Source organism: Boleophthalmus pectinirostris, unplaced genomic scaffold, assembly GCF_026225935.1.
Source record: "Boleophthalmus pectinirostris isolate CB_2022bp ecotype Guang Dong unplaced genomic scaffold, ASM2622593v1 HiC_scaffold_9, whole genome shotgun sequence".
Lineage (NCBI taxonomy): Eukaryota > Metazoa > Chordata > Actinopteri > Gobiiformes > Gobiidae > Boleophthalmus > Boleophthalmus pectinirostris.
In genome coordinates this window covers 5,818,302-5,838,024 of record NW_026571541.1, presented here as the reverse complement: position 1 = coordinate 5,838,024, position 19,723 = coordinate 5,818,302, and the positions used below count along the sequence as shown (strand labels likewise).

The 19,723-nt window shown below is 39.9% G+C and overlaps 1 protein-coding gene across 3 annotated transcripts in view; it reads right to left on the bottom strand.

The window, feature by feature from the left end:
- The window catches only part of fat3a (FAT atypical cadherin 3a), a 203,879-nt gene that overhangs the window by 98,285 nt on the left and 85,871 nt on the right, over positions 1-19,723 (bottom strand). For all 3 annotated transcript variants that reach the window (XM_055148012.1, XM_055148013.1, XM_055148014.1), the window contains exons 5-7: positions 17,055-17,265; positions 7,451-7,519; positions 1,326-1,465 (exon numbers count right to left, since the gene is read on the bottom strand). In XM_055148012.1, the coding sequence (XP_055003987.1) occupies positions 1,326-1,465; positions 7,451-7,519; positions 17,055-17,265 (420 nt within the window). The remainder of the gene's footprint in view (positions 1-1,325; positions 1,466-7,450; positions 7,520-17,054; positions 17,266-19,723) is intronic.

Genomic DNA, 19,723 nt, shown 5'->3' with positions numbered 1-19,723 from the left:
ATTTAAATATTTATCTATGGCATTTAAGCGCTAAATCAAGTCATCTGCTTCTTCTGAAAGTTCATACTTCACTGTGATTGGGTAAATCCACCTGTCACTCATTCAGAGTCCCATAGAAGTTGAAGAATAGGAGAAGAAGGTGGAGAAAGGTGTTTTTAAGAATCCGTGTATCATTTGTTCAATTGTTTTTCAAAATAAATAAAAAAATAAGAAAACAACAACAAAAAAAACTATAAGTTTCTTTACTATTTGTTTCCCAAACCAAAATGAAAAAACGGATAACGATTCAGTTTATGGAGTTTTCGATTTTGTGTTTAAAAGAATAATGGAAAAAACGGATAACGTCTGTTTTGCATTTCCGTGACTTGAACTGCTATGCCAGACTGATCCCAGGACTGAACCAGGACTAAACCAGGACTAAACCAGGACTGAACCCAGGACTAACCAGGACTACCAGGACTACCAGGACTACAGGACTACAGGACCCAGGACTAAACCAGGACTACACCAGGACTAAACCCAGGACTACCCAGGACTACACCAGGACTACACCAGGACTACACCAGGACTACACCAGGACTAAACCAGGTCTAAACCAGGACTAAACCAGGACTGCGTGTCAGGATGGGCCCAGAGGTGCACCCGTGTAGACCATCAGGTGACCACAGGAGAAAGGACCGGCCCAGAGCTCCACGCCCCACGGGGCTATGTGCAAACGTTGCTTGTTCGTGCTTTGCAGAAACCCTGCTCCACAGGCTCACAGTTCTCCCTCTCAAGTCCAATTCTGCCCTGGTTTAGCCCTGGTGTAGACCTGGTTTAGACCTGGTTTAGACCTGGTGTAGTCCTGGTTTAGTCCTGGTTTATTCCTGGTTTAGTCCTGGTTCATTTCTGGATTAGACCTGGTTTAGTCCTGGTGTAGTCCTGGTTTAGTCCTGGTTTAGTCCTGGTTTAGTCCTGGTTTAGTCCTGGTTTAGTCCTGGTTTAGTCCTGGTTCAATCGTGGTTCATTTCCGGCATCGCACTTTAAGTCACAAAAACGGGAAACGGCTGTTATTTGTTTTTTCCATTATTCATTTAAACAGAAAATCGAAAACTGAAAAAACAAAAAAAACAAAAAAACAAATCATTATCTGTTTTTTCATTTTGGTTTTGGAGACAAATAATGAAGAAAATAGTTGTTTTTTTCATTTTCTTATTTTTTACTCTTTAAGTACATGTTTTAACAGCTACTTAAATACATTTACTTCGGTACATTGTTGCATGTAATATTTGTACTTTTACTTCAGTATATGTACTTTTACTTACAAAATGAAGTGTGTGCAGTACCTGTGTAGCAGCTGTATTGGTCCCATCGGTGGCTGTGACTGTGAGGTTGTAGAAGGACCTCTGCTCTGCGTCCAGCGGCCGAGCGATCACGAGCGTCCCCACGGCTTTGTCCACGTCAAACGCACTGTCCGTGTTCCCCCCTGTGGCACAAACAGGAACTACAGTCAGACGCCTTTCACAATAAAAGCACAATCAAGAGAATGTGGGGCACGGGACAATATTAGACTATTTTCTGATGTTATAATGTTTCCTCATCACAAACAGACCTGGAGTTGTGTTTTGTTTAACACACAAACCTTTTCTTCTCTCAAACTGAAAACACAGGAATACAGGAAGTGCTCCACTGTGTTTTTAAACTCCATACATCTTCACTAGAATCATTTTGATGATTTCAGTGCTGGAATTGAAAAATCTCTAACTGAAGTTTAAATGTAGCTGTTAATTCGAAAACTACCACTTTATGAGACGACAAAGGAGAAATTCAATGTGAGAATCGGACAAACGTTTATTTAGGTTGAAAGTGAAAACGAAAAGGGAGGAGCTAATACATTTCAGAGTAGTTTCATTGTAGTTAGCTCCTCCCTTCAGGCAGTGAATTTCTCATTTTCCCATGTTGAATTTTCATTGCCAAGTTGAATTTCTCCATTGATTTTGATTTTTGATTCTACCTGGACGACTGAAGGACTCTACACATGCCACTTTATGACATCACAAGGTGGAAAAGAGCATTTTGAACTTCGAAGACAGACACACTAATAATAAAGTGTTAATCAGACGTGTGATTGAAAAAAAAAACAAAAAAAAAAACACAACTTCAGGTCTGTTTTTGAGGCGGTTTTAAAAGCTCACAAGAGTCAATTTTGCAAAATATACGACACTGAAATCACTTTGTTTTGTTAAGGATTTGCCCACACAAATTGCAGTAGCAAAGCTTTATGCGTGTAATGGAAAAGGATAATTTCACTTTGATTAATTTGAGCTTACATAAAAGTCATTAAATCTTTTTCTAGCTTTTGTTTACTGAGACAATTAATTGAAGAGATAACTTTTCATAATGACATCACTTCACTTCACACACAACCTATAATAAGAAATGATTAATTAGTCACAGATTTTTGTGTTTTGACATTTTTAGAAAACATTACAAAGAGAATATAAGGATTTTGAGGCAGGTAACGTTGGATAATGAAATAAAACAGTTCAAATCAAAATGAGCACAGCAAAATAAAACATGTGAGCGGCCATGCAAGTCCAGCTTATGAAAAAAAACACACACACAATATAATGTAGCACGTTCAAGAGATCTAAGGTAAAAAGGAACCAAATGATAAGAGTGAAATCATAAAAACATACATCTAGTAAGTAAGTAAGTAAGTAAGCAAGTAAGTCTTTATTTATATAGCGCTTTCACAGACATTTTCTGTCCCCAAAGACGCTTTACACAGCATTATTCAGCACTATTCATTCAGCATTCATTCATACAGCATTATTCATTCACTCTAAACCCTGATGATGGTAAGCTACTATTGTAGGGGCTCACTGACAGAGGCGCGGCTGCCATGCCACTCGGCGCCATCGGTCCCTCCGACCACCACCAGCACTCACACACACACCACTTTCATACTAGGCAATGTGGGTGAAGTGTCTTGCCTAAGGACACAATGATTGAATTGATTGTATTTAACTGACCATGACTATCAACTGTTTATGGAGACCTATGTAGCATGTTTTGGGTTGATGGGGGAAACCGGAGCACCCGGAGGAAACCCATAAAAGAAACATGCAAACTCCACACAGAAAGGCTGGGCGACCCGGGGATCGAACCCAGAACCTTCTTGCTGTGAAAGTGCTAGCACTCAGCCACCGTGCCGCCATCTAAAAAATTATCTACGCAAAAACAATATATACAATAAAACATGTTATTGACATTAACAAAATTCATAATCACCTACAGAACATACTGAACCAGGACTAAAACAGGACTAAATAAGGTCTAAACCAGGTCTAAACCAGGACTAAACCAGGATTAAACCAGGTCTAAACCAGGTGTAAACCAGATCTAAACCAGGACTAAACCAGGTCTAAACCAGGACTAAACCAGGATTAAACCAGGTCTAAACCAGGACTAAACCAGGACTAAAGCAGGACTAAACCAGGAATAAAGCAGGACTAAACCAGGTCTAAACCAGGACTAAACCAGGATTAAACCAGGACTAAACCAGGTCTAAACCAGGACTAAACCAGGACTAAACCAGGTCTAAACCAGGACTAAACCAGGATTAAACCAGGACTAAACCAGGTCTAAACCAGGACTAAACCAGGACTAAACCAGGATAAACCAGAGCTGAACCAGGACTAAACCAGGACGAAACCAGGACAAAACCAACTCTAAACCAGGACTAAAGCAGGACTAAACCAGGTCTAAACCAGGTCTAAACCAGGACTAAACCAGGACTAAACCAGGTCTAAACCAGAGCTGAACCAGGACTACACCAGGACTAAACTACACCTCTGGTAAGTAGCATCCCTCCACCAGAAAAGTTGCATAGTGCAGCTTTAACCTATATTATGCCTAAATACAGTATGGCTTGTAGTAGTAGTAGTAGTAGTAGTAGTAGTAGTAGTAGTAGTAGTATTCGGTCATAGACTACAAACCTATGGATCATGACCGAAAGAGTTTAGGCTGAAGTAAAAAGTACTTCTAACGCCAAAGTTTGCTTTAGTTTGCATTTTCAATTTCACTTCCTTTGACTTACTGTAAATATAAAAGTCAAACTATCTTTATGATGGAGAGAACGTCGTGTGTTGGGGCTGTGTTGTCGTGACAGGAGGTTTAGACATGGTTCAGTGAGTTGGAGCTTGTGCGGGTAAGTGCCCCATTAGCCTGTTTCTGTGATGGTGTAGACGCAGCACCATTAACCCCTCAGGAATGTGCTGTGTGTTCAGGTGGAGCCCATTCAAACCAATGACAGGGAAGTGCTTCACCATTCCTCCCAATTAACCTTGGATTCAATGTCATCCATTACAGAAAAGAAGCACAAAAACAGGCCGGGGCAAGGGGCTAAACCAGGACAGAGTCAAGGTTAAGATGGAACAAGACTAAGGTTTGTTGTGTTTTTTTAATCTAAAATATAAAGGTAAGAAAGTAAAAGCTGTAAATCAGATCTAAACAATGGACAAAATCAGGATTTATTGGTACAAAACCTAAGATAAGTTTAAATAAGAGGACCTTTACTACTTCTTTTCACAATGGAGATATTTCAGAGTTGCAACACAAAGTAAAAGAAAAGCAGAAAAATACTAATATCCAGTCAAAAATCAGGCCAAATATTTAAAATTACAGTATTTGTTTGGACTATAAGGCACAGCGGATTTTTAAGGAACGATATCAATAATGTTGAATTCTCTCGTCTATTTTCATACATAAGGTGCACTGGATTATAAGGCACATTAAGTGAAACAAACTGACGACACTTGAGACTGATCCTTAGTCCAGGCGTCCATTATCCATCTGCAGATCATGGTGTAATTCACCCGGCGTTGCCTCCCTGTCTTGGTGAATGTGGATTATGAATGTAAATGTGTGTGGATAATTTAAGTTTCTATTATTTCCTACAAGGACGACTCAAAAATACATTTAGTAATAATGTGTTTAATGCAGCTTTGCGCACATTTGTTTACATTTTACAGAGACAAAACTTAAATCCACATGGCTTGTTTGCATAAACTATAAGCACTGAAAACAAACAAACAAAAACAAAAAAACCCAGGTAGCTCCTTGTGTGCTGATGCGGTTCAGCTTCTGTCAGACAAAAGGACACGAGTCTCAAAAATCAACAGTGCATCTTATAATCTGGTACACCTTATGTATTAATTCTGGTTGTGTTTACTGACCTCAAACCAATTTTATGTGGTACATGCCGCTCAAAAATCTGTCAAAATGTTTTAGAATGACTTTGATAAGCTACAAAGGTGCACCACTTGATGGATTGTCAGAGCATTATGTCTACCATAGTCAGGAGCCTGGAGGAGTAAATGAGCCATGTGGTTTTAAGTTTCATTTCTGTTAAATGTAAACAAATGAGAGCAAAGCTGCATTTATTACTCAATGTACATTTGAGTCCTCCTCATACAAAAAATAAATAAATAAATAACTTAAATGATCCACCCACATTCACATTCATAATCCACATTCACCAAGACACAGAGGTAACGGGGGGTGAATTACACCATGATCTGCCAATGGATCGTGGACGCCTGGACTAAGGATCAGTCTCAAGTGTCGTCCGTTTGTTTCACTTAATGCCTTTTATAATCCAGTGCACCTTATAGTCCAAAAAATACAGTACTTTTTGTTGCAACCCCAAGCCAGGATAAATTAGAGACGATTGAGTAAGGTGCAATCAGCATTTAAAGGTATTACACAACATCGACTTTTGTGTGTGAAGAACTAAGCCTAAATATGCAGGTTTTATTCATTAAATGTGTAAATGAAACAAAACACAACTCTAAGTCTGTTTGTTTGAGGAGGAGACATTATAACATAGATCAGACAATAGTGTAATATGGGCCTTTTAAAGAGGCCAGTGATGCAGGTGTAGCTCTGATTAAAAAGACAGTAATTTAATTTGCTCTAATTTGCTGCATTATGTTTAAGATTAAGAACTGCTTGACATTCAGTGTCTCTCTCGTGTCTTTAGGTTAATTGCAATTAACATTTCAAGTAAACAACATGGAGTCACATATACTATAAACTAGACTTATTTTGATGTTGCATTGGCTTCTCTCAACCTATTTCAGAGTAGGATTATTCTATTTTAAAAACGACTTAAAACTTTCAGTATACCAAGCAACGATTTCACAAAACAACAGTTATAAACATAAATGATAACAGCTTGGATATAAATACACTTTAAATCCTTGACATGCTTCTCAAACAGCTCATTCCCTTTAAGCGCTAAAGAACAGAGATAGACCGATATATTGATTCTACTGTTTCACCGATATATGGGGCCGATATTTTTACTTTTTAGCAAATGGGCTATCGGCCTTAAATCTCCAGCACAGGCCGATCTGTGCACTATTTTCAACAACTCACCCTTATGTAACAGATAATACTCCCTACAACTGTACAACAATTCACCCTTATGTAACAGGTTTTAAAGTGCATTTATATCCAAACCTCCTCAGTTGTAGGGAGTATTATCTGTTACATAAGTGTGACTTGTTGTATAGTTGTAGGGAGTATTATCTGTTACATAAGGGTGAGTTGTTGCACAATTGTAGGGAGTATTATCTGTTACATAAGGGTGACTTGTTGTACAGTTGTAGGGAGTATTATCTGTTACATAAGGGTGAGTTGTACATTTGTAGGGAGTATTATCTGTTCCATAAGGGTGAGTTGTTGCACAGTTGTAGGGAGTATTATCTGTTCCATAAGGGTGAGTTGTTGCACAGTTGTAGGGAGTATTATCTGTTCCATAAAGGTGAGTTGTTGTACAGTTGTAGGGAGTATTATCTGTCACATGAAGGTGAGTTGTTGTACAGTTGTAGGGAGTATTATCTGTTACCTAAGGGTGAGTTGTTACACAGTTGTAGGGAGTATTATCTGTTACATTAGGGTGAATTATAACAGAGAGACCAATATATTGGTTCACCGATATATGGGACCGATATTTGGCCTTTTTAGCGTATGGGCTATACTGCTTATTTTGAATTTATTATTACATTTGTATTTTAAGTCTAATTACAAGTCTAAAAATTACACACAGAGGTTTATTTTAACACTCTTAAAGGTTTATAATTTACAAAAAAAGGGCTGTGGGTGATTTTGTAGTAAATTAAAATGACAGAATTTGAGAAAGATAAAGAAAATCAGCCCAAAAATATCGGCAGGACTTATAAGGATTTGAACTTAACCATGATAAAAAACAAGATAAAAAATATACTTACAAAAATAAAAAGAACAACAACATCAACGTCATCAACATTTATAAGCAAAAAGCACATTTGACACAAGCATGAAGTGAACGAGGAACAGACGTAATGGAGAAAAATAAAGCACTGTATAAAAAGGACAGAAGGACAGAAGGATGTAGGAAATGAGGAAGTAGGAAGTGAGATACCTTCGGAGGAGCAGTTCCTGCCACAAGCGTTGTGCAGAATACAGAACATCTCACGGAAAAAACGGGGCCCTTCAGGATCGCAGCGGTAGGACACAAAATACACAGTGAGAGAAGAGATAGGAGATAGGATGTAGGAAGTAAAGGGTAGGAGACATTATTGAGGAGAGGGAGGAGAGAAGGAAGAGACAGAGGCTACAGGTCCAGTTGACGGTTTTGGTAGGTTGAAGGTTACAGCATTTATTCTAAAATCCATATATTCATCCACTTTTTTTTAATAATTGAAAGAGGCATTGAAATCAACCGAGGTCTGAGTTTCTATAGGTTCAAAGCAAACATCCAAACATCCATTTATATTGAAAAAGGAGCATTCATATTGTACTGAATAGGAAATGTATCTGGAAATGAATATTACTATTTAATATTCATTGGTAAATATTAAAAGTGCACCGCGCAGCCTTTCTTCCGGAAGGTTCATTATCTGCTTGTTTTTTATATGGAGGTGTTATTGTTTTGTCTGGAATGTTTCATAGTTTGGCATTAAACCTTTCTGTCACCATGGAGACCAAACCAGCTACAGGTCAGATCTGTGGAGAAGCGACCCCGCTCATAGTAAGAATGCCTGTTTTGGTCGATAGTTTTGAGATATAAAACCACCTGTAATTGAAAAAAAAAAAAAAAAAAAAAAAACGCAAGGTAAAGCTGTTACATAAGGTTGTGTTGTTGTACAGTTGTAGGGAGTATTATCTGTTACATAAAGGTGAGTAGTTGTACAGTTGTAGGGAGTATTATCTGTTACATAAATGTGACTTGTTGTACAATTGTAGGGAGTATTATCTGTTACATAAGAGTGAGTTTTTGTACAGTTGTAGGGAGCATTATCTGTTACGTAAGAGTGGGTTGCTGTACCATTGTAAGGAGTATTATCTGTTACATAAGGATTAGTTGTTGTACAGTTGTAGGGAGTATTATCTGTTACATAAGGGTGAGTTATTGTAAAGTTGTAGGGAGTATTATCTGTTACACAAGGGTGAGATGTTGTACAGTTGTAGGGAGTATTACCTGTTACATAAAGGTGAGTAGCTGTACAGTTGTAGGGAGTATTATCTGTTACATAAATGTGACTTGTTGTACAATTGTAGAGAGTATTATCTGTTACATAAGAGTGAGTTTTTGTACAGTTGTAGGGAGTATTATCTGTTACATAAGAGTGAGTTTTTGTACAGTTGTAGGGAGTATTATCTGTTACATAAGAGTGAGTTTTTGTACAGTTGTAGGGAGTATTATCTGTTATATAGTGGTGAGTTGTTGTATAGTTGTAGGGAGTATTATCTGTTGCTGCTTTTTTGATATCTTTGAGCTATAAAACCTATAGAGTAGAGCTGTTTAATGTCATACTGCGGAACAGTCCAGGCAGAGCAATGACATCTCCATAGCAGGTGACGGACCCCCAACCGAAAAGTTCCACAGTGCACCTTTAAGGTCACGTAGGCTTGAACCAGTGATGCCCAGACTCCATTCATTTGTGGAGATCTCCCACAGTGCATCAGAGTCGTCAGCGCGTTGCCACATTCAGGCTCAGCTTAGTGCAGTGGGCATGGCCTAATCTGGTTAAGCCTTTCAGTGACTGTGAGTTTGACGGATACAAAAGGATTTCACTCAGAAAAACTGTCACAGGGTCTTTGAACGTGCCGCTATAAACCCCAGTCCGCTCTGAACTAATAAGAGTTATAAATAAACGCTAAAAGGATTTAAGGAACGGGTGAATATAAAGAGAGGAAACCCGGTCACCACGAGAGTACAGTATATTCACTTTTTAGTAACAGCCTTTTTAGAGCACCTTACATGATATGATTTTCTGCTTTAAAAAAAAAAAAAAAAAAAAGGCTTAAAGTTGCACTGTGTCATTTTTCTGGTGGATGGTCTGGCCCATCAGCTGCTTGTTTCTATGGATATGCCATTGCTCTACCTGGAATGTTCCATGGTTTGACATTAAAGGGCCACTAAATACCAAAATCTGCTTTTTTTTCTACTGATTATCTTTGTAAATGGGTCTAAAACAGAAGTGTATACCAATCCCTGGCCTCATTTTGGCATTTTGGGTCAAAGCTGTGTCTGTTACGGCCTCTTTATGATCAACTATGGCCAGGACATTTGAATATCCAGGTTGGACTAACGGCGCCAGTGAGTCAGATGCAGATGATTATGTGACGAGCGCAGACACTGGCGTTTACGGGCGGTACGTGAGGAGCCTCTCTCAACCCCGCCCCGACCTGGCACCGTCGGGCAACCCCATGTCCCGCCGTGTCTGGAGAAAAGGAAAACGGTGTGATCCGAGCACAAATGTTTACTCTGTTTCAAAGTCCAAAGCGAACCGGTCCATGCCATGTTGGATTGTTGTGGCTGTCAGACGGCTGTCAATCATCACCCGCCCCACACCCACTCCCCCCAACCTGCAGCCCACTCTGATGGATTTTTAGATCTTGCTTAGGGGCAGAGTAAAGCTTCGGAAGGGTGTTTAATGGCTCTTTAAACAGCTCTACCTTACATTTATTCAATTACAGGTGGTTTTATAACTAAAAAAATACCAACCCCCCCCCCAAAAAAAACAACATTCTGACTGTGAGTGAGGTTGCCTAACTTAGTCTGATTTGGTCTCCATGAAGATAGAAAGGTTTAATGCCGTACTGTAAAACATTCCAGACAATGTCATAACATCTCCATGAAGAAACGCATTTGACGGATCCTCCACCAGAAAAGTTACACGATGCACCTTTAACTACACAGTTTTTTTAACCGTATATTTGTGGTTTTCAGATTCTATAACGAGATGATCTCATAGTCCCAGATAGTGAAGAAGAGACAGTTTTCCCTTTTGATTGTACTTTGTCATGAAATATCTTACAGGTAAATTAACTATTAATTAAATGTTTGACCCAAGATCCAAGACGCCCTCCATTTCGCCTCCATCCTGGTCCAATGTGATCATCCAATCAGATTAGTTTTTGTTCAGTGACATGTGTGAAACAAAGGAGCTAATTGGTCACATATTGTTTACAATCAAAACATTTCTCTAACCTCAGATGAACAGAGTTTAGTGCTTTCAGTTCCCTGTGAATTTTATTTATTTTTTCCTTTATTTTTTCCATTACAGATGGACAATTATGGCCATCTGGAAAATTTCTGGATTCAATTTCGCTGTGATCTTTTAAATATGATGATAGATTGTTTAAAATATCACAATGGACCCACACTGGGTGCAGTGGTTTATGTATGGAGGCCTGTCACGATAACAAATAATGAAGCACAATAAATGATAAACAATAATAACAATAATACTGAAACTACTTTTTACCAATATAATCCCAGTAAACCATTATTAAATCTACAGTATCACTAAAAGGCATGAACTACAACAAATAAATAGCTGAAAGAACCTAAATTTTTCCATAAAATTTACTTGATGAATCCAATCCAATCTTGGTAAAATGACAAAAAATCTGCCCACTATTACTTAAAAATGTATGAATGTTTCACAGTATGTGTTACGGCCCCAGGCCTTGGTTCTAATTTGTTTGTGTGATTTTTTGACAAGTTCTCTTGATTCCTGCTGCAGGAGCCCTGGTCCGTGATTGGTGGGGGAGGTCGACGCCCACCTCACCTGCAGCCACTGCCCCCTGTTTAAGGAGATGACCAGCACCTGTTCGGGGCTGCTGGCCTTGGTGGCCAGTCTGCCATTTAGTGTTTAGTTTAGTTCTGTTTTGTGCCTTTTTTGATTTGGTCACTCGATTCTGTTTGTGGGTTTATGTGGTTTAATTTGGGGAACACTCGTTTTTGTGTAAGCCTGCGTGACCCCTTTTGTGGCACAAAACCTGTTGTCTGTAGTTTTGTTTCTTAGTTTAGGTTGTTTTCTGTATATTTTTAGTCTTTTGTTAATTTACCTTTACATTTCTGTTAATTAAACATTATTTAATTTATTCCATTTTACATCTTGGTTTTATTTTTTGTTACTTCCCTCACCCCAACGAGCTGGGTCATTAGAGCATGGCATTAAATCTTTCTATCTTCATGGAAACCAAACCAGACCTGGTTACAGGTCAGATCTGTGGAACAAAGTGAAGCTTCGCACAGTCAGAATGCCTGTTTTTCTGGGTATTTCTTAGCAGTAAAACCATCTGTAACTGAAAAAAAGATGCAATGTAGAGCTGTTTAATGTCATACTGTGGAACATTCGAGGCAGAGTAATGACATATCCATAGAAACAAGCAGAAAAGTTACACAGTGCACCTTGTAGGTATTGTAGGCTTGAACCAGTGATGTCCAGACCTCATTCATTTGTCGAGATCTTCCATAGTGCATCACATTCGTTAAAATGTTGTGTTGAACGATAAATCAGTATATTAATAATTGTGACAGGTACACCCACTGCAACGGTCTGCTACATTGTCCTAATGTTATTTGTTGTGAGTGGACAGTCAAAGCTCTCAACAGTGCGTTTGGTGTATCGCAGTTTTATAGCAGCTTTAGAAAATAAACCCGGTGTATAAAAAGAAAAAGGCTGTAGACTGTAGTCAGTGTAATGTCGAGTTATTGTATAAAATGACCATGTGTCAAACTGTGAAAGTGGAACCAGCCTCTGCCTGAATCTTGACGCTTGACACGCTGTTATTATAGAAGTTTAGAGCATCATTACCTGCAAAAGTGCCATTTAAAAAAGCTGGGGTTTAGAAAAAGAACTCAAATATACTGTGTGTATGCAGTGTTCTTTTTGTTCGCGTTTCATACTTATTATATATGTAAGAATAAATGCACCTTCATTAGCTTTAAAGGTGCGCTGTGTAACTTTTCTGGTGGAGGGTCCATCACCTGCTTGTTTGTTTCTGTGGAGATGTTATTTCTTAACCTGGAATGTTCCACAGTGTGACATTAAACAGCTCTACCTTAGTCCCCATCCACACTAGTACGAATTGAAGTCATTTTCGTTGTGGATGCAGTGTTCGTCCACACTAATCCGATGGAAAACCAGCTCCCACAAATTCATCTGAGTACAGATCTGATCCTGCACTGTGTGGACGCCTGAAAACGCTGATACACTGAAGTAGGAGCTCTAGAAGCCATCCTTATACACACATCATGAATTTCAGACTTCCGGTCATTGTGCAGTGCATACTGGGAAGGATTTTCCGAAAAAGTGAGCATCAAATCGCCATGTTTGTTTTCCCAGTGGGATGTGTCTATTGTAAAAGTCGATCTTTTCAAGTCTTTTGAACCATTTCACTTTTGTTTCTGGTTCTGATATTGTCATATTTTAGTTATGGGATTCAGACATCGTGATTGTGTGGTTGTTGGATCCTAACAGCGGAAAACGGCTAGAGAAATGGGCTTCGGAAGTTAAAAAGCTCCATAAATGCAAAAGGAAATCAGATGTGTGTGAATCTATGTGAAACCTCAGTTCAAACCGCTTCCCTTCCCAGCGGAATTGAAAAATAGTGAAAGGAGAAGGCGATGGACAGTACTGGTACACAAGAAGGACCAAAAAGGAAACCTTTGGCTGTCTAAGAAATCATCCAGAGTTTGCAGCGAACATTTTGTATGTGGAGCGCTATCAAAGCAAGATCCCGATCCACACAATTATGATGTCTGAATCCCAAAACTAAAATCTGACAATATCAGAACCAGAAACAAAAGCGATATGGTTCAAAAGACTTGAAAAGACTGGCTTTGTCAATAGACGCATCTCACTGGAAAATAAAAGATGGTGGTAACAGATCCATGGGTTTGATGCTCACTTTTTCTAAAAATCCTTCCCAGTATGCATTGTGCGATGACCTGAAGTCCGAAATTCATGATGCATGTATTTGACCACGTCACTATGGTAAGCAACTATGTGCCTTCTTGATTTGTGTCATTGGTCATGTGACGCTAGAAACAACGTGTCTGGACTCAAATCTTTTCCAATACGATGATTCTGTAAACATAGTCTTACATTTATTCGATTACCAGTGGTTTTGTAGCTAAAAAATCACTAGAAAAACAAGCATTCTGACTGTGAGCTGGGCTGCCTCTCCACAGATCTGACCTGTAACTTCTGAGAGCAGTCTGTTTTGGTTTCTGTGGAGATAGAAATGTTTAATACCATACTGTGAAACATTCCAGACAAAGCAATAACATTTCCATGAAGTCAAGCATGTGGCAGACCTTCCAGTAGAAACCACGTTGTTCTGAAAATTCTATATTTGCTGAAAACGACGTATGAACATGTTTTATAAGCTTCATTTTGACTTTTGGTACTGTTTGCCCTTTGTTCTCCACACTAAGTCACAGTCAGCGTGCGTCCCGCTAATGAAACTACTGCACATCGCGTCAGGTTTGTCAAGTTGCTGTGTACAGTTGAGGATCATGTTTTTATATATTTATAGAGAATTGGTCCAATCAGGTTCATTTGGTCTTCTGATAATTTAAGTTATTAGGTTCTTTTTTCAGACCAAGAGTTTGTTTTCATACCTGACAGTTTGTTCTGCTCCCTGTGGTCTTCCTCAGAGTCTTGTGATGTTGCTGTGACATGTCCACTCAGCTGATTTATACAGGTTTTGGTGCTGTCTTCCTACCACTTCCTCAGGATCTCAGGAATGTGAGAGTAAAAAAAAAAAAAAACCCTCATCCCAGGTTATAGTCCTGTGTGCACCTTACTGCATTTCGATTGCCTCTTTAATCCAGCAACGATGTTTGTCGTCCTGTGTCCCAGTGATATTTGCTCCGTCCCAGTCCAGAATGTGGTTCTTTCTTTTACAGTGGTCAGAAATGGCTGATTTGAGTTGTTCCTGTTCTGCTTTGTGTTTTGTTGCTTGTGTTTCGCCTTTTTTTGTGGACTGAACTCCCTCCCTGTTTCCCCTATGTTTGTTTTATTGCAGGACATGCAGAGTATTCCGTATATGACATTACATTTATGCTCCGGTTCTATTTTATCTTTTGGGTGGACACACTTGGGATTTTGTCCTGAGGAATTGGGACTGCATATGGCGCTGTCGTCCTGCCTCCACCGGTAGGAAGACGGCGCCAAAACCTGGTTAAATCCGTTGACCGGACACGTCACAGCAACATCATGTGACCACTCTGAAGAAGACCAAAGGGAGCAGTCGAAACATTCAAAATTTATGGAAAATTGTCTTGTGGGAGCGTGGATGACGTAGGCTTGTGGACAGAATATTACTCCTAAACGTTATGTATGGAGGGTTCGAATAGGGCCCGGGAGAGATCACTAAATTACTCAAACATGCACGGATGACAGCTACAACATCTTCAGGCGTGTTTTTGGTGAAGGAACTACGTTAAAACACGACAGAAAGCTCAAAAAATAAAACAGATTTTCCATAATACTCCATAATACCTGTTCTATTTCTCACCGCGCTTGTGTTTTCTTGGATGTTTTAGTTGTCAGCTGAGATACAAACTTTGATTAACCTCTGTCAGACCCCAATCCTAAACTCTGACCGTCAATTTAAAACTGGTCAAAACATTTCACCAGCTCCTCGGCTCTGGCTGTGTGCGTGACCGGCTGACCCGAGATTACAATATACCAGGATGATGCCCTGTCTGTCTGGAGCATCTGTGCCCCCGCCTGTCCATTTTGTCCTCATTTTGTGCCTCTGTTTGATGTATTTTTTTACTCTTTGGTGTTGAAGGAGACCACGAAGGAGGGAGAATAGGGGATGTTGTCTGTTGCACAATCTTTCAACCCTTTGAGGTCATTTTTGTTTGATATTCCTCTATACAAAACAAATGTTGGATCTTGGAGGTTTCGTAACATAGCTCAAGAAGTTTTCTGGTCAAATCCACAATATGTTTACTAAAGTAGTGACTATTTACTTCTTATTAATTTTTGGAACATATAAAGTTAAAGGTGCACTGCGTAACTTTTCAGGTTCAGGGTCCGGCACCATGGAGATGCCACTGCTTTGCCTTGAATGTTCCACAGTATGTGATTAAACTTATCTAAGGCTACGTTCAGACTGCAGCCTGAAGTGACCCAAATCAGATTTTTTTGGCCCCTACGTGACCTGTATCTGATCTTTTAATGACAGTCTGAACGACACAGATCCGACCTTTTCAAATGTGACCCAGGCCACTTGGATATGTGCTCCTAAAACCCTACATATTCGATCTTTTGACATGCGACTTCAGTCTGAACGACCAGGTCACATTAATCCCACCTACACGTCACAAATGTACACAAACGTTCTTCTCGTCATGCGAAAATTGTGTCTGAACTCCGTGTCAGATCAATCACTCCACTCTTGCCTGTGACTCCGCATCCACACGTTCCTTTCTATGGACGTCGCTGTCGCTGTCCCACAAAACACCACGGCCAAAAACCTCGTCCTTCTCCTTCTCAATCTCCTCCTTAAAACAAATAAACTGTACATGTTCTGGCTTTGGTACGACAACAACTTTAAAATCTCCAGGTGCTGAATCCTAGCGTCCATGTTTAGGCGACTTCTGTAAACACTGAGCACGCTCGCTCCGTGTGATGCCTTCATGTCCTCCAAAGTGCCCGTGGGACACTTTTGGGCCGTTTAAAGTTCACACTGTAGATCACATCCAAGCCGCATTTAATTGGAAATGTGAACGGCCTCGCAAATAAGTTGGATTTTCACAAAAAAATCCAAATTGTGTATTAAGCCCTGCAGTCTGAACGTAGCCTAAGATGCAATTATAGGTGTTTTTATTGCACAAAAATGCATTTAAAAACATGCACTCTGACTGTGAGCGGGGTCGCCTCTTCACAGATCTCACCTGTCTCCTGCCTGTCTCTATGGTGACTTATGAATTAAATGTCATACTTAGGAACATTGAAGGCATAGCAATATCTTGTCTATGCAAACAAACAACTGGCAACTGCCCTCTACCAAAAAAGTTCCATCATGCACCATTACCAGTTCGGCTCATGAAAATGTTCTGTATTTGCCAATATTCCACGTTATATTATTAACTAATATTTCTTTCATTTATTGAATTACATGTGTTTTAATTGCAAAAAAGAAGAAGAAATTTCCATGGAGATTTACAATTTTTGTCATTTTGTTGAACGTTCCAAGCAAAACAACAACATCTCCACGAAGCTAAGAAGGTTTTGGACCCACCACCTAAAAACTTACATAGGCTAGTTAATACCAAGGGGCACTATCTTTCATTTAATCAATTATACATGTGTTTTTATTGCAAGATTGCAAAAAAACAAAAAACAAAACAAAAAAAACTACCTTGTTTCCATGGAGATTGGAGCTGAAAAAGTTTCATACTTGTTTTATTCTATTCTGTGGAACATTCATGAACATAAGAAGTTTTGAACCCACCACTGAAAAACGTACATTGTGGCGCTATAATATTTTCTTAATTTCTAGTTAGAGATGCTGTCGCCATAGTGACTGATGGGCGGAGCTTATAGACTCATGCAACGCTGCCGCAAACAACCTCAGCTGCAAAACCTCGGACGCCACCTTCAGCCCAAAAAGCTCAAAACGCACGCTCATGCAAAGTCAAACCCACGCTGCAGCGCCACCCACAGGCCACTTACTGAACGACGGACAGCGCAGGGGGCGGGGCTTACCTGTGATGTCAAACCACAGAGGGGGAGTGCTGTGCTGCAGGGAGACCACGCCCACAATCTCGGAGACTTTATCGTTCTCCATGACGGTGAAGTTGTAGAAGGTTTCGTCAAAAAGCAGAGGGGAGGGGAGGGCGGCGGGGCGGCGGATCCACTCGATGTGAAGACGGGCCGTGGACGACTTCTGAGGGCGGCCGTTATCTGTGGCTTTAATCTGGGAAAAGAAGAGAGAAAGAACTGGTTACAAGGTAGTTTTTTGTTTGGTTGTTTTTTTGGGTATGCCTGGAATGTTCCACAGTATGACATTAAACAGCTCTGCCTTACACTTATTCAATTGCAGATGATTTTATAGCTCAAATATACCTAGAAAAACAGGCATTCTGACTGTGAGCGGGGTCGCCTCGCCACAGATCTGACCTGTAATAAAGGCTACGTTCAGACTGCAGCCTGAAGTGACCCAAATCTGACTTTTTACCCCTGTTCTCCTGTATCTGATCTTTTAATGACAGTCTGAACAAAAAGATCTAATTTTTTCGAATGCGACCCAGGCCACTTGGATATGTGCTCCTAAAACTGATACATATCCAATCTTTTGACATGCGACTTCAGTCTGAACGGTCAGGTCACATTCATCCCACCTACACGTTAGACTCTGCGTCTCGTCAATGGAGGGAAAGCGAGGTTAGCGAGATTATTAATATTTGGGGGGGTCGCTGTATTCAGGACAAATTGAAGGGGTCTTAATTGGAACCGGGCGGATTTTGAAATGATTGCCAAAGAAATGTCCGAGCGCAGCTACAGACTGTCCTGGCTCCAATGTCAACGAAAAATAGCGAGCCTGCGAGCCAAAAACAAGGAGGATAAAGACTCAAACAAATGAAGCGCCCATGGACGTGTAACCTGCCCATTTTACCAAAAACTGGACCATATTTTGGGAGACAATCTCAATGTTTAGGCGACTTCCATAAACACTGAGCATGCTCGCTGTGCGTGACATCGTTGTGTCCTCCAGTGCTCATGCGGGACACTTTTGGGGTGTTTAAAGTTCACACTGGAGATCACATACAAGTCACATTTAATAGGAAATGTGAACAGCCTCACAAAAAAATCCAAATTGAGCATTAAGCCCTGCAGTCTGAACACGGCCTAAGTCTGGTTTGGTCTCCATGAAGATAGAAAGGTTTAATACCATACTGTGAAACATTTCCAACAAAGCAATAACATCTCCATGGAGAAAAGCATTTGACGGACCTTTCACGAGAAAAGTTACACAGCACACCTTTAATGTTTTACAAAACCAAGAACAAATTTTAGAGACCAGTAGAAGACAATGTAGGATTTAGGGTGCGTCCTGGTTTGGGCCCTAATATCGATTTGGTTTGGTCCCATTCTAGTCCAGGTTTAGTTTCAGTTTTAGTATTGGAAATCCAAGAGTGATATACATTGCCATATTATTTGGGGTTGATTTTTAGTTTGATGAAGAGATGTAGTCAAAAACGAAGAGGAGGGCTAATGAAAATATTGGTATAAAGATGCTGATTTTAGAGCAGTTAGGAGACAGAAGACCTCGAGGGAGATCAATGAGGAGATTTATGGATGTAATCAAAGAGAACATGAACTTAATTGACGTGAATTGGCGAGAGAGGATGCAGAAGCCCGGGTTAGAAATCAGCAATTTACAATAATGGAGGCGATTACAGCTGTGTAACTTAAGAAGATGGAACAGAACATACTTGCAATTAAAGGTCCACTATCTAACATCTAAGGTGGAAGGTCTGCCTCTGGCTTGTCTCCATGGAGATGTTATTTCTTTGCATGACATGTTCCACAGTCTATGGCATTAAACATATCTGCCAAGCATTAATTTAATTACAATAGGTGTTTTATAGCTCAATGTTACCTTGAAAAACGTGAATTCTAACCATGTGCTTGCTTTTCCATAGATCTGACCATTAACTTGTAGAATAATCAAGACAAAGCAGTAACATCCCCAAGGAAACAAGCAGGTGGCAGACCCTCTCTTAAAATGTTACGCAGTGCACCTTTAAAGATCCTATATTACGCAAAATTGACTCTTTTGAGTAGTGTTGGGAGTAACGTGTTATAAAAGTAACTAATTACTGTAATCCATTGCTTTTTACTGTAACGCAGTAATGTTCGGCATTACAGGGAAAAAAGTGGTAATATTTTGCTCAGTACAAATGTCACTAACGTGCATTACAATGTTTTTTTTTTACCTGGATTGAAGTGGTGGGTTTTTCCTTTTTCTTCATACAAATTTGCTAAAATCACCGCGATATCAGCAGCGGTGAAATGTCAGAGGTACAGCTGTGTAAAGCGTGATCGCGAGCGAAAGGACCGGCGCAGAATTCTGCACACGACGGGGCTAAACGCTGACACCCGATTGCTTCTAGTTCTAGTCCAAGATTAGTCTTGGTTTAGTCCTGGTTCAGCTCTGGTTTAGACCTGATTTTAGTCCTGGTTTAGTCCTGGTTTAGACCTGGTTTAGACCTGGTTTAGTTTTGGTTTAGTCCTGGTTTAGTCTTGGTTCAGCTCTGGTTTATTCCTGATTTTAGTCCTGGTTTAGATCTGGTTTAGTCCTGGTTTAGTCCTGGTTTAGTCCTGGTTTAGTCCTGGTTTAGTCCTGGTTTAGTCCTGGTTTAGTCCTGATT